The following is a 14,060-nucleotide window of genomic DNA, read 5'->3' on the forward strand; positions in this document are numbered from 1 at the left end:
TAGTTCCTTTCCATTTTATCCTCATATTAACCCTGTAGGGTAGATCAGGCAGGGAGACTGACTGGTCTAGGGTCACCTGGTGAGTTTCACAGATAAGTGTGAATTCAAACTAGGACTAGCTAATTACTACACCACACTTCTTCTTTCAACCAGCTATCTAGAGTTCTCGGAGTCTGTTACCAAGCACATGCACTGAGTGGTCTTACACACTTGGACTTCAAAAATGTTTTTGACAAAGCTCCTCACCAAAATTTTCTTGAGTAAAGTTGGCTGTCTTGGGGTAAGAAGTTGGGTCCCCTCACAAATTGGGTTAAAATCAGGAATCAGGAATCTTTTTTCTGTTTGTTTTTGTTGTTCTTTTGTTACTATTTTTTGTAAGGGGTTGTTGTTGTTGTTGTTTTGTTAGTTTTAGTGTGTATTGTATATACTTCTTGAACTGACTCTTAATATGTGAACTTAATATGAAAGTGTATCTTTTTTTGTATATTCTGTTTATTTTTGTTGTATTTTGTGAATAAACTTAATAAAAGCAAAAAAAAATAATCAGGAATCAGAAGACAGGAGTAAAGTATCAGTCCTCATAGTGGAAGGAAGCAAACAGTGAGTCCTTCCTTGCATCTGTACTGTGCTGTTGAATTTATCAGTGATTTGGGGGGTGGGGGCTGGAAACAGCTGTGGGTTTGTGGGTGGCACTGACAGCAGCAGTAACCTAGTGGTTAAGAGCAGGTGCACTCTAATCTGGAGAACCGGGTTTGACTCCCTGCTCTGCCACTTGAACTGTGGAGGCTTATCTGGGGAATTCAGATTAGCCTGTGCACTCCAACACACTCCAGCTGGGTGACCTTGGGCTAGTCACAGTTCTTCGGAGCTCTCTCAGTCCTACCCACCTCACAGGGTGTTTGCTGTGGGGGGTGGGGAAGGGAAAGGAGATTGTAAGCCCCTTTGAGCCTCCTTACATGAGAGAAAGGGGGATATAAATACAAACTCTTCTTCTTCACATGAAGCCGGCTTATCAGACCCGGGGTCCATCAAAGTCAGCAAAGTTGTCTGCTTAGACTGGCGGCAGCTTTCCAGGGTCTCAAGCAGAGGCCATTCACATCATCTACTATCTTTTCCCTGAAGATGCTGCAGTTTGAACCTGAGGCCTTCTGCATGCCAACCAGATGGTCCACCACTACCAATGACCCATAGTCCATCCCTAGAAATACAAGAAAATACTGAAGAGCTCAGAAATTATCTCTCAAAAGTATTGCTGTAGACGTCCCATTTCTGAAAGAGTCCCACGTCTCTGCTCAAAAAGGCGAAGAAAAGGCAACTCAAATGAACAGGAAATATAGAGTGATATGCTGTGGTGAAAAAAATCCAGTTTCACTGACAATGGGATCTGAATTAAGAGTGACTAACTTAGAAAGGGATCTTGATGTTGTGGCCTGAATAATATTGACTCAGTGTATAGCAGTGGTATAAAAGGTAAATTGTGTCAAGGATTATTAGGAAAGAGAGTGAAAACAAAAGGCCAGTATTATGATTCTGGAAGATCAGGTTTCAAGAATATGACCTGAATATTTTTTCCTTTTCCTCTTTTTTTAATAACCTGGCCTGAAGAGTTCTGTTGGGCTCAAAAATTTGCACACATGTCATTGGGTTCCTCCCAATAAAGATATTAAATGGATTGTGCAAGAAGACAGTCTACTTTTAACTGACATCTGTAAACAACTTCTGTAAGCAACTTCTTTCAGTATTATAATGCTTTGTATGGTGGATTTGAAATACAGCATACAGTTCCAGTTTCCCCATCTCTAAAAGGATATTATAGTGCTGGAAAAGACAAAGAAAAAAGCAGTCCAGCTGGTGCTCCTTCCCTAAAAGGAAAGGCTTAAATGTTTTGAGTTTTTCAGTTAAAAGAGAAAGAGAGAGAGAGATGGCTTAAAGACAGCAGGACATGATAGAATTCTCATTAGGTGGAGAAACTGGACAGATAATTTATTTTCTCATTCTGTAATGTTGGAATTGTGGTCCTGCGGTGAATTTGATGGGCAATAAGACTCAGAACAGTGTCACACAATAGACATTTTAAGAGTTCATTGGCAAAAGATGAGGTGATAGACGGGCTTAGATGGCTTTATAGGGGGATTAGGCTATCAACGGCTATTAGCCATGATACCTAAATAAGACTTGCATATTAAGGAACTGTGTACCTCTAAACATCCACAGCTGGAGATGGGCTGCTGGGCTAGATAGAATTGTACCATTGGAAGGGGCCATACAGGCCATCTAGTCCAACACCTTGGTTAATGCAGGATCAGCCTAGAGCATCCCTGACAAGTGTTCGTCCAGCCGTTGCTTGAAGACTGCGGGAGTTCACCCCCTCCCTAGATGATCTGCTTTGATGCAGGGCTCATCAGATGTTAAGTACCAAGCGGCAGAACAGGCATAAAATTCAGCTTTCTTTTAAAGCAGGTATAAGGTTGCAAAGGTGTGCAGGAAGAACGGCAGCTTGTGCAAGAGGCTACTCATTAAATGTCACAACAAAGGATGTGTGTTTCAAAATCCAGCTATTCAGCTCTTTGGAACTTAACCCTTGCTCTTTGGGGGGGGGGGGTGGTGCTTGTCCTGATTTGGGATTTCAGACAGGCTTTAGCAGTGTTTTCTTTCCGTTTAAAAAAATTAACAACCACCCTGGTTTCCAGCCTTGCCTGTTTGCGCCTTTTGGCACCCTCTGCTGGACTTGCAATCTGCAGTGTGTTTGTCTCAGCCACACAGCAGCAGGTCCTGCAAGGCCACCCTGTACTACTGGGTGCTTTGATTGATCTTAAACTTTCTTCCAGTGCCTTGGTGAGTGAGTACAGGGTGAGCTGTGCCAAAGAGATAACTGGGCTGGCACCCAACCCAGCTTGCCCTACCCTTTCTTTGCAGGGCGGAGGAAGCACGTCAAGGAACCATTGAAATCTTTGCCTTTGTAACTAGAGTCGCTGAGTGGAGGGAGGGTGCTAGTTAAGAGTTGCAAGAGGGAGAGGCATGCTGATATTGCCTGCAGGGCATGTCCAGGAGCTGGTGCACATTTGCTCATCAAGAGGATTGGGGTATCTGTGCCCGTCCCCAGAATCCTGTTGACAAGAAGAGGATAAAAATCTTTGGAAGAGGATAGAATCTCCCATGCAGCTGTCAGCAGCAGCTTCCCCCAGAACTGTCCCTCCTTTGCCTTTCCAGAGAAATCCTCCAGGTCCCACCAGAACCTTCAGTCATATCTGGGAGCAGGAGGAGCCAGGTGTGCTCCTAAATGATCTCCCCAGCAGAAATTGGGATGTGGTCCAAGCTGATGCCTGGTACCACTTCCATGGGGGCTCTGAAAAGGCATGGGGAGTCATGGGGAAGGCAACAGGTGCCTCCAGAGACTGCATTTTTGGACTAAACAGGCCCCTGTTGTGACTGGCTGTGGTCCATAAATGAGAGTTGCATTCAGGCTGATTGGAAACCATGCTTGAGCAGGCATTGTGCTTCCAGTCCTGTGTGTGTGACTGGAAACAAAGGGGAAATCGCTCTGCTCATGCCAGGAGGGAGTCTCCAGCTATATTTTAATGTTCTAGAAAAATCCCTGGCTTTCAGAGCAGAGTTTGGGGCTAAGCGTTGGCGCTATAAAAAGGTGGCTCACCAATTGAAGCCTGGCATTAGTTTTTGCTATTCTTTGAACTGGTTCCAGCTGCTGGGCCCAGTGAGAAAGTCCCGCCCAGAGTGTGATGCAGTGGTTTACTCGCTGGAGATGTTGGGGGTAGTGGCAGCTCCCCTGGTAGGCCATGCCCAGGTGTTTGTGTGCATGTGTGGGGAGGCGGGTTTCACAATGCAACGCCACTGCTGCAGTGGCATCTGTGGGTCTTGTGATCTTTGGGTTGCTTCACAGCTGTTTGTGTCACTCGGCTGATGGGACCTTGGAATCGGACGTTCAAGTAGCTGAGTTAATGTTTATAAACAGAGTCAACTTTTGGCAAGGGCCTTTGGAGCCATCGCTCGCAGGGCAGTGCTGGCTCTTGCTTCAGGGGCTCTTTGTGAAATTGGGATTAGGGGGAACAAAAAATCCCCACAAGTACTTGGGACTTGTACCACTCAGTCAGAGAGGAAAGGGGACATCGTCAGCTGAGCATTAGGCAGGGGAAAGGCAGCGATCCAATCCAGGAGCAAAGGCAGCAAGGAATGGAAGCTGACCTCTGCCTCCAGGGACGGCCCCTGGAGCAGCCAGTAGTTAATCCACACCCAGGTGCTACGTTCCTGACGTGTTTGTATGGGCAAGAGGTTGCGAAGAGGCTGGGGGCGGGTGGGCAAATCCTCTCTCGTGGATCGAAGTGGGAAGAAACGGGGAGGGGCCAGTTCAGGTATAAAAGGTCTCTGCCTGACTAGCTGCGTCGCGTGAAAGAAGAGGGCAACCTCGCGGCTTATTGTATCGGCTTGTGTTACAGGTGAGCATGCAGGTGGAGGAGTGGCTCCGCGGCGCTCGACTGGGATTCTGCTGTCGGGGGACGTGGCGAGGATCAGCAACTCAAGACATTATTATTGGGATGGGGGCGGGGCAGAGAACAGCGCGTCTTGCAAATTCCAGCATCTTCTGTTTTGCAGCCCCTCTCCACCTCCCGAGCTTGGAGCAGGGAAGCCCGGGTGGCTTGCAACTTGCAACTCGATCATTTGCTCACCAAAGACCGAACTAGCAGTTGAAATGTCCATTTGCTTTAGATTTTATTTTCGCTCACGTCGGCTGTATAAGTTTAAAGCCGGGAGCGGGTGGGCAGGGGAAGCAATGGCCCCCTACTCCAGCTGGGCGGTGTGCCCGGCGCGGGGTTTCGAATCGACCCAGATTTTAACAAATCAAGACTATCCCCCTTCCCTCCTTCAAAAGGGGAAATTATTCCCTTTGCTTGAACACCCGAGGCGGGGAAGGGGTGACACAGGAGTTCCAGCGCGAAGGTGTTTGCGCAGTTCGTTATCATTAGAGAAACGATTAAACAGAGAGAAATCCACGGAATAGGGATTTAAATGGCAGAATTCCTTGCTCCTGAGTGTGAATTTGGCTTCCCTCGGATGGGAAATGCGATGTCTGGATAGGAAACGATCCTCTTCCCCAAGAAATAGGTGCCCCTCGCTGAGGCTTGGCTGAAATTAGGCCTCAAAATATGGCGCCCTGGGGCCCTGGTGTGGCTCCGCAAGCTGTAGTAGGCCTGGCTGGTGTTGCTGTTGTATCCTTGCAGCCTTTAACCGGAACCCTCACCAGGCTACTATGGAACTACTGACTGATGACTGAAAGTCTCCCCAGGGAAGCTTTCTAAATAGGGTCTGCCACTTCCTCCTGGGGACAGACCCCGTACCCCTTTTCTACCAATCTTGAGTCTTGGTGGTGGCACTACTGAGGAGGGCGTATTCAACAGCCAGTGTGGTGTAATAGTTAAGAGCCTTGAGTAGTATCTGGAAGCCCCAAATGTGAACCCCCCCACTGGTGCCATGGAGCTTGCTGAATGACCTTGGGTCAGTCAGACTGTCACCCTAACCTACTTCACTGGGTCGTTGGGAGGGTAAAATGAAGGTGAGAAGAATGGTGTAAGCGGTTTTGGGCCTCCATAAAGGAGAAAGGTGAGGTAAATTAATACAGAAATATTTTGTTGCCTTAAGCAACCCATTCCTTCCCAAGTTTATGCTGTTGTTGACAGAGTCCATTGCTGCAGTGTTGCCTCAGGGGCTTGGTTTGGGATTTCACCACTTGTGTAAGCCTAAACCTGCTGTTCAGGAATTAAAAGTAAGCCTCCGCTCTGCGTCAGAGCCCTTGACCATTCGAATGGCTTGGCTGAAGAACCAACCCTGTTACCAGGTTTGACACCCACCCCCCTGGCTCCAACTTGGTGTTCTCCCACAAAGCAAACTTCAGTATCAGCAGAGGGGGGCTGCTGTGGTTTTGGCTCATTGTGGTGTGGGTTTTCACTATCTTGGTTGTACACCACACCCGCTGCCACCTCCTCTGTTTGCAGGTCAACTGAGCAGAGACTGGCAGCAATCAGCTGTTGAGCCAGACCTCAAAGGAGCTGTCTCGGACTGAGCCCAGATGGGCTGAATGCTACTGAGGGCTGGGCCACATCTTGCATCAGAGATCTGGAATCCAATTTCTTGGTTTTGGCTTTATGGCTAAATGGCAGTCGGGGCTGGTTGTACGATTTGGATCAATGTTGTCCAGAGCAGATCCTTCATTCCCTGCACCATTTCCTAAGCAGATTTTTTTTTCCCAACCAGCTGCTACAGGGGGAACAAGACAGGTATAATACCTGGAACAGACTTTGCAAGAAAAATGGGGGTGCAGGATCCAGAAATCTGTCACTAACAAAGCAACCAACCTCTCTACCAATAGTCTAATGTCCCCTCCGAGGATAGGTATGTTATAAGTCTTGTCTCCCTCCCCCCACAGCAGCTTGCTTTTGGGGGAAAGATTTCTATCTGGAAAATAGCACAGGAGGTGAAGAGTTAAATGCCCATGCCACAGACTGGCCCGCAGTTGCTCCCCCAGTTCCCTGTTTGCCTGAAAGAAAACACTGATCCATGTTGAGTGGCCTCCTCCTTAATTCTGAAGGGAGAGTGGTTTGGTCAGAGACCAGCAGGACATAGCCTTGAGGACCTTTGTTCTCTTCAGCCTAAGTGCCCTGGACTGGCTGTGTTTGAACTGGCTTAATGGTTACCTTTCTGGCTATCTTTCTGCCTGCCCTTTTTGTACTCAGTGCAGGTGGCAGATTGGTAGCTGGAGGTACACTGATGCTTTGTACAGTCTTATTGGAGGCCCCATCCAGAGGCTGGCATTGGGAACTATCTTTCACCACCAGCCCTCCCTCTGGTCTGCATTGAAATGTTTCAGCGCACAACTCACTCAGCTTCCAAGTCTTTTGGTAGCTTAGAGCTACTTGAGGGCAAGTTGCTGCCACTGGATGCTCCTGCTCCTTCTCTCTGTGCCTTCACTGGACATGCTCAGAAGGGAACCTTTGTGTGTCTCACAATGAAATTTGTGGTTTGTTAATTTCTCCCAATGTGAGTTTCCTTGGCCAGTAGCTCCTGCCTTCTGCTCTCTTGGACAACTCTGTATTTGGAGTTGGTTCCACACGGAAGGATAGATGGGGGGGAAATGAGCAGGGTCAGCCTGGATACAAAGAACTGAGGGCCCCTTTGTGCTCTGTCAGCTTTGGCACTTGCTTCCGGCACTGACTCTACTCTGGACCCCGGAAAGAGACGCAAGTCGTCAGCCTTTCCGCGGAACAACACAACAGCGTCATGGCAGGGCAGCTGGCATGCATTAAACACCCTGACCCTAGCCCCTGTAGGCAGCGAATCCAGCCTTAACTCTTCTTTCCCTGGGGGCTGCTGCTGTTTCTTCAAGGCATGTCTGGGGCACCAGCCCAAGGCCTGGCCTGCCAGATGCTCAGGATCCAGATCCATGCCCAGCCAAATTCACAGCTCCTTCTACTGTGCAGTCCAGGTATCCTTTAGGCACAAAAAGGAGAGAGACTGCTGTGTGGGGTCCTCACCCCTGGTGGAGCCTGGGACCAGGTGCTGGTGCAGATTATAACAGCCTGGAATGCCACACACAGACACTTTGTTTGGCAAGGGTGGGCGGAAGTCCGGGCAGTGGACCTGAATTCTAAAGCGCGTTGTTTGGGGGCCGATAAAGGCCTCATTGTATGCAAAGTAGTTTATAAAGCGGCATATGACTCCGTGGAGCTGGGCAGCGGCAAAGATCAGGCACAGTCTGCTGGGCGGCATGAGAGGGAGCCAGCGACTGCCTTGGGAACGATTCATTCCCCACTGCCAGGTAATGTCCAGGGTGGGAGACCTTGCCAATGGTTCCTTTCAGACAGATAGCCTAGGAGCTCATTTTACGTGGATATGGCTAGGCAGGTGGCAGCCTAAAACTTTGGGTCTCCCGGTGGGGTGGGAGAATCCTGCTGTTGGAGGTGGTGGTCTGGGGCTGAGGCAAGCAGCAGGACTCCCATCTGGAGGGCTTTTAGCTTTAGGTCTTATTCTGCAGGCGAAAGGATGGCGCTCCTCCAGCTACCCCAAGACTAGGGTGCCAAGTCTCCCGGAAGCTGGGAATCTGTTTTCCCAGAAATGACAGTAATTGTACTTGGTATGTGCAGTATTTCCCTGCATCATCTCTAGGGCATGGAGGGGTCAGTATTATCATCATCATCACCTTATTGCAGGTGGGAAAGGGCTGTGAGTTCATGGCAGGGGTGAGACTTCCGGGCTCATGGCTCAATATCTTGGTTGTCGTATTATCACTGCATTAAGTGGAGAATGATGGCGCTTTTCTCAGCAGCCTGCCTCCTCTCGAATGCTTACGGTGGGTGACCAGTAGTGCATCCTTTCCTTGCAGTTCGCTGTGCCTCTGTCCAGAGGAGAAACGCTCAGGCAGAGAAAGCGGAAGGCTCTCTCTTGCACTTCCCCAGACTGAATGACAGGTGAAGGGCCTTCCAGAAGGGCGGGAGGACTCTGGCTGGTCTCTGCTGCAATAGAGCAGCCCTGTTTAAAACTCGCTGCTTCCCAGTAGGTTACCCCTCAGCTGGGAGACACTAGATTAGGAGCAGGGGCTGATGCAGATTCGCTGGAAAGCTTCAGTCCCTCAGTGCCTGCTGGCCCACTGTGGAATTCATGGCCTCCTGTCAGACGTCCTTCTCTTCCGCTCTGCACGTGCCTCTCATAGCAACAGTGGGAGGTGACAAGAAGGGAGAGTGGGTGGTAGAGGAGACATCCCTAGAATTGCATTGCTCCGCGTTGAAAGCTCCGCAATGAAATAGTGGCAGACTGCCAAAGGCAGCTAGCGGCAGGTTTCGGAACCAGCCTTTTAGTTTTCTGCTTGGTGGATCTAAATAAAGCTTGAGCAGAGAGAATTGCCAGATCAAAGCTCAAGCAGGCCGGATGTGAGACATCTATGAGATCTCCCACTGCATTGTTTTATCCTTTAAAAATAGTTCTTTATTTATTAAAATATTTATTTTCTCATGTGGAGGGGGGGGGGGGCTGGCATCAACTTGCTGCCGACTTAGGTTGACCCCATAGAGTTTTCAAGGCAAGAAAGGTTCAGAGATGGTTTATCATTGGCTGCCTCTCCGTCATGCCCCTGGTATTCCTTGGAGGTCTCCCATTCAGACATTGACTAGGACCAGCCTAGCTTATTTTCTGAAATCTGACAAGATTGAGATTGTCTGATCTATCTAGGTCAGGGCAAGGTGTTTATACATAATTTTAAAAATTTAAAACCGCCAGTTCCTCCTCAGCCTGATAAAACCAGGTAAAGCACAATCACATGCAATAAAATGAAGGCTCAGATGACTAAAACAGCTTCATAGTACCATCCAAAAGTTTCCAAGGATGGACCACCCCTTACTTCCTGGAGCAACTATAAAGGACAGGCTTTATTATGGAGACTCATAGTAGCTTGCAGAAGGTGAGAATTATTTCTACAGAGCAAATGATACAGGGGAAGCACCCTTCCATGGTGCTGCAGTCTGAATCATAATTAGCCTGGATTTCTCGGGCTGGATCATATACAGCGTAACTGAGGCTGTGATTCATGGGGGGGACCTTCTCTTTCCAGGGAGCCATTTAGAAAACTGTGCATGTAAGCTGTCAGCCTCTCCATTTGGCTTTTTCAAACTGCTCTGCCATGCCATTCTGCCTTTGACTGAAGGCTGCAGTAGCAAAACCGTTGGTTATGTGTTAAGAGTGACTCAGATGTACCCTGCATCATGTGAAATCATCCTTAGGAACACAGGGGAGTGGTTTGTTCTGATTGCAGCTCTAGATTTCCTTGTACAAGGCTGAACCCCAAAAGGTTTGAAATCATAACGTGGACCGATAAAAACTTCCCATATAATGAGTCAGACAACTGACACTACACTGATAGAGCACTGATTTATTGAGATCAGTGTTGTCTACTCCAGAGGCAGCTATCCATGGTCTGAAATGTTTCACATCACCTACTAAATCCTTTTCCCTGGAGGTGTCGGGGATGGACCCTGGGACCTTCTGCATCCGAAGCAGCTGTTCTATCACAAAGCTGTGGCCCTTCCCCCTGCAAAAGCAAAACTGGGCTTGTATGGAAGCCAATGGAAAAAACATGGTTGTATGAATTGGGAGCATGCCACAGCTAAGATAGGAAAATTTTATTAATGCTGCAGGCCAAGGATGAAAGAAAGCTTCAGACAGGACAAAACCAAACACAGAAACTGGCATGACTTCTGATTCCAGGTTTAAAACTTGGGTGTATTGTTGTGGGAGAAGGGAACAGGCAGTTTTGAAAGATACTTCTTTTGAAGCTAAATACTCCTACTACCTTTGTCCTATTAGCAGCATGTGATATCACCCTGCCCCCTCTACTGGCATGACTGCTGTGACCAGAGCAAGCTCTGTCTTTTCTTTGCAGGAGTGAAGAAGAATGAAGTGGGAAGGCTTCTACTCCCTTGTGATTGGTGTGAACCGCCACTCCACAGCTGTTGGCCGCATCTGGCTCTCAGTGGTGTTCATCTTCCGTATTATGGTGCTGGTGGTAGCTGCTGAGAGTGTCTGGGGAGATGAGCAAGCGTCTTTCATCTGCAACACGCTGCAGCCCGGTTGCAAAAACGTCTGCTATGACCACTACTTCCCCATCTCCCACATTCGCCTGTGGGCCCTGCAACTCATCCTGGTCACCACACCAGCCTTGCTTGTGGCTATGCATGTGGCATACCAGCAGCACCAGGAGAAGAAGCTGTTAGTGATGACAGGTCACGGGGATGCCAAGCACCTAGAAGAGGTTAAGAAGCACAAGATGCGCATTTCAGGGTCCCTCTGGTGGACTTATGTTTGCAGTGTGGTCTTCCGCATAATCTTTGAAGGCACTTTCATGTACATCTTCTATGTCATCTACCCTGGGTATCAGATGCTCCGTCTGGTCAAATGCAACGATTACCCCTGCCCCAACTTTGTTGACTGCTTCGTCTCACGGCCCACGGAGAAGACCATTTTCACCGTTTTCATGTTGACCACCTCTGGCATTTGTATTGTCCTCAACCTGATTGAACTGGTGTACCTGCTGGTGCGAGCGTGTGTCCGCCGTACTCACCAAAACCCCAACCCATCTTCAGGGAAGGGCTCTTTCCTGAGCCACAAGCTGTCTGAATACAAGCAGAACGAAATCAACCAACTGCTGACAGAACAGGACAGCTCCCTCAAGGACATTCTCCGACGCAATTCAGGGGTTCAGGAGAAGAGTGACCGCTGTTCAGCCTGCTAAGGGTTTTGGGACCATGGGGACAGTGCTTGGTTGCAGCGGACCAGGCCTGAGGGAAGAAAACAAAGTTGCACTTACTGTAATTACCATTCATCGAGTGTCTTCTGTCTGTGGGTTGTTGTAGATAGGAGCTAGCAGGGCCTTTCTTTTGAAGGATGTTCCCTTGCAGCTCCTCTGTGGGGATTCACATCTTCACTGGCTCTGGCCACTCTTTTAGCTCTCTGCTGCCAGCCCACTAGTTGACTAAGGCACAATCTCCATGCGATTTGGTAAGAATCGGTATAATCACAGATCCTACCATCTGCAGAATATTTGCAAGAATTTAATTTGACCTCTGTTGCCATTGCTGTCTTGGAAAATAGGGCAGGGGTGGTGGCTTCCAGTCAGAGCTCCCAAAGAAACCAGTTGCAGGATGAGTAGCCCCTCCCCCTTCTTCCTTGTGCCCCGCAACACCTGCTGTTCATCCTAATCCTTCCTCCAAAAGAGGAGTAGGGAAATCAACACAAACTTACACTGCACATAATTTTGCTTTGCAAATTCCGGAAGCAAAATTCAGATTTCCTGTAAATTCTGGCATTTTGAGGTGCAGAAATAAAATCACAAGGGCTCCTGTCACCTTTCAGCAGGGCAATAGAGTCCCTGTGTTTCTAGCCTAGCAACTGATGCCCACCCTTGGTATCCTGCATCTGGACTGTCATAACACAAGCAATAAAGATGTCTTTACGTAGGACTGCCAGCTTTCCTCAGACTCCCACCAGTCGGATAGGAAAAAGTTCAAGAGGGACCTCCTGCCATGACAGAAAGGAACCCCTCTGGAACGTCTGCCAGTGTGTAGATATAAAAATGGTGGGCAAACCGAAGTCTTGGTTGCTGTTCTAATTTGGCAAGCAAAGGGGTGGGAGGATGCCAAGCTAATGGGGGGAGAGGAGAGGGCAAACTGCTGTTCTCCCCAGTTACACATTTCTGTACCAAAGTCACAGTATTAAAAGCTGATTTTACAGTTCTGCCTTCAGTCATTTGTCTTCAGGGCTCTCATCTGTAACTTAAAATACCAAGAGATACAGACTTGTGGTAAGTGGGACAAGCTTGTATTCCCAGTGGAAGACTGACGTGGAGATGAGAAACAGGTGTGCACCCGCCCCCGCTCAGGGAAGGGCCCTGGCATCTGGCAGGGACTGTGTGTGCTCAAACTGCCCCCCTCCCCTGGACTGTCATAACACTTATCCCTCCACATGTGTTTGAAGGCTACTCGCCCCAGTCACAATAATGTACATAACGGTGGCTGTTCTTCGATGATGTATCCAGGACTCTGAATTTCAGTGTTAATCATCTCGTACACTGGTGGGTGGGGCAGGGTTCATAACTGGCAAGATTTTGAGCGTTTGCACAGTGTATACTTCTATAGTTGAGGAGAAATTGACGCAGCCAGCCTCGTACCATGGAAGAAGAGTGACACAATCATTGAGGAGGAGAAATTGACACAGCCAGCCTCGTACCATGGAAGAAGAGTGACACAATCATTTTTCTTTCAAAATGTGTTTGCAGCCCTCTAAAAAAACAAACACATTTTGGTGCTCAAAGCAGCTTTACGAAGTCATCCATACCTGAGCAGGTGAAGCAGTAACAGCAACATGCTAGTCCAGCAGACTGTTTTACCATGTCTCTCCTCCAAGAAAGGTAATTGCCCCCTCACCCCAGTTCTAGGGTTGGGTGATTCACACATATATGCTTACCCCTCAACTTCAAGTAGTAATTTGCATGCGTGACTCTTATCACACACCACAGGGTGTTTCAAAAACAGACAGTTCATACATTCAGTTATATGACAGACGGCAAAGGTTCCTTCGTGGACTCCTTGATCAATCTTGCTGCATTGCAATGCTGCTGGATGGAAAATGCGCTCTGCTGACTATGGAGACCAAGGCTTCAGTTCTCAGAACATTCTCCTGAGAGTAAGTCCCATATCATAAAACTATCATAAAACGGTTTTTGATTGCCCCATCAGGTAGGGTTTAGCGAAGTGGGGCCAATTCAACTGGGCTTGGTTTGCTTGTATTCAACAATTCAAACCTTACTTTTTCTGTCCGAGACAGCATGGAATGAATTTTTTGATATGATTGTGGGAAAAGTGGCTGTCAGGTCCAGTGCCTGACTGGCTAGTGCCGGTACAACACGCATCAGGAACCTTTTAATTCCACCCCCCAGCAGCTTCTTTTAAATGTTCATATTTTTAATATGGAAGAATGTAACATGTATCCATCTAATTATTCCAAAAATAACAGCCATGTAATATCTTTAGATTAGGGCCACCCACAATAGCATAAAAGAGTTTTCTATATTCTGTTCCACATAAAGATGATAGTACATTGTATATTCCTCCGCCACAGAACAAAGCATGCCAGGCCTTCTTTGTTGTAGAATGCTCAGCCTGGGTCCTAGTGCCTACCTAGCCTTGCTCCCCCATCCATTTGAAAGTAACAATACATTTTGGCATAAATGCTTTTGTATCAAAGTACCATGTTCAATAATGCACAAGATAATGCCTTCGTCAAAGGCAGCATGTAAAGATGAATGATACTTCTCATATTTGTTTTGGGATTATATTCTAATGTGGATGCATACAACTTTCTCAACTGTTGCACCTCAACTAACCAAACTATCGTCTTTATGTGAAACAGAGTCTAGCATCCTTCATCAGGTGGGATGAAAGCCCTATCGGCAACTTGTAAATCACACATAGTATTTATTACTACAGGTACTAAAATGGTATTGCACA

At 47.9% G+C, this 14,060-nt stretch overlaps 1 protein-coding gene across 3 annotated transcripts; it reads left to right on the top strand.

Moving 5' to 3' along the window:
• Nucleotides 1-4,328: 4,328 nt before the first annotated feature.
• GJB1 (gap junction protein beta 1) lies at nt 4,329-12,278 on the top strand. Of its 3 annotated transcripts, none has more exons than XM_048513647.1 (2): nt 4,329-4,451; nt 10,439-12,278. In XM_048513647.1, the coding sequence occupies exon 2, from the start codon at nt 10,451-10,453 to the stop codon at nt 11,285-11,287; it is 837 nt and encodes a 278-aa protein (XP_048369604.1). In that variant the 5' UTR covers nt 4,329-4,451; nt 10,439-10,450; the 3' UTR covers nt 11,288-12,278. The 3 variants fall into 3 exon arrangements, with proteins under 3 accessions (XP_048369604.1, XP_048369606.1, XP_048369605.1); XM_048513649.1 differs by lacking the exon at nt 4,329-4,451 and adding an exon at nt 6,275-6,402; XM_048513648.1 differs by lacking the exon at nt 4,329-4,451 and adding an exon at nt 7,720-7,825.
• Nucleotides 12,279-14,060: the final 1,782 nt, after the last annotated feature.

Source organism: Sphaerodactylus townsendi, linkage group LG13, assembly GCF_021028975.2.
Source record: "Sphaerodactylus townsendi isolate TG3544 linkage group LG13, MPM_Stown_v2.3, whole genome shotgun sequence".
Classification (NCBI taxonomy): Eukaryota; Metazoa; Chordata; class Lepidosauria; order Squamata; family Sphaerodactylidae; genus Sphaerodactylus; species Sphaerodactylus townsendi.

Excerpts from the sequence above, each read along its gene's own strand:
- GJB1 (XM_048513647.1), top strand. The coding sequence starts at position 10,451 with ATGAAGTGGGAAGGCTTCTACTCCCTTGTGATTGGTGTGAACCGCCAC.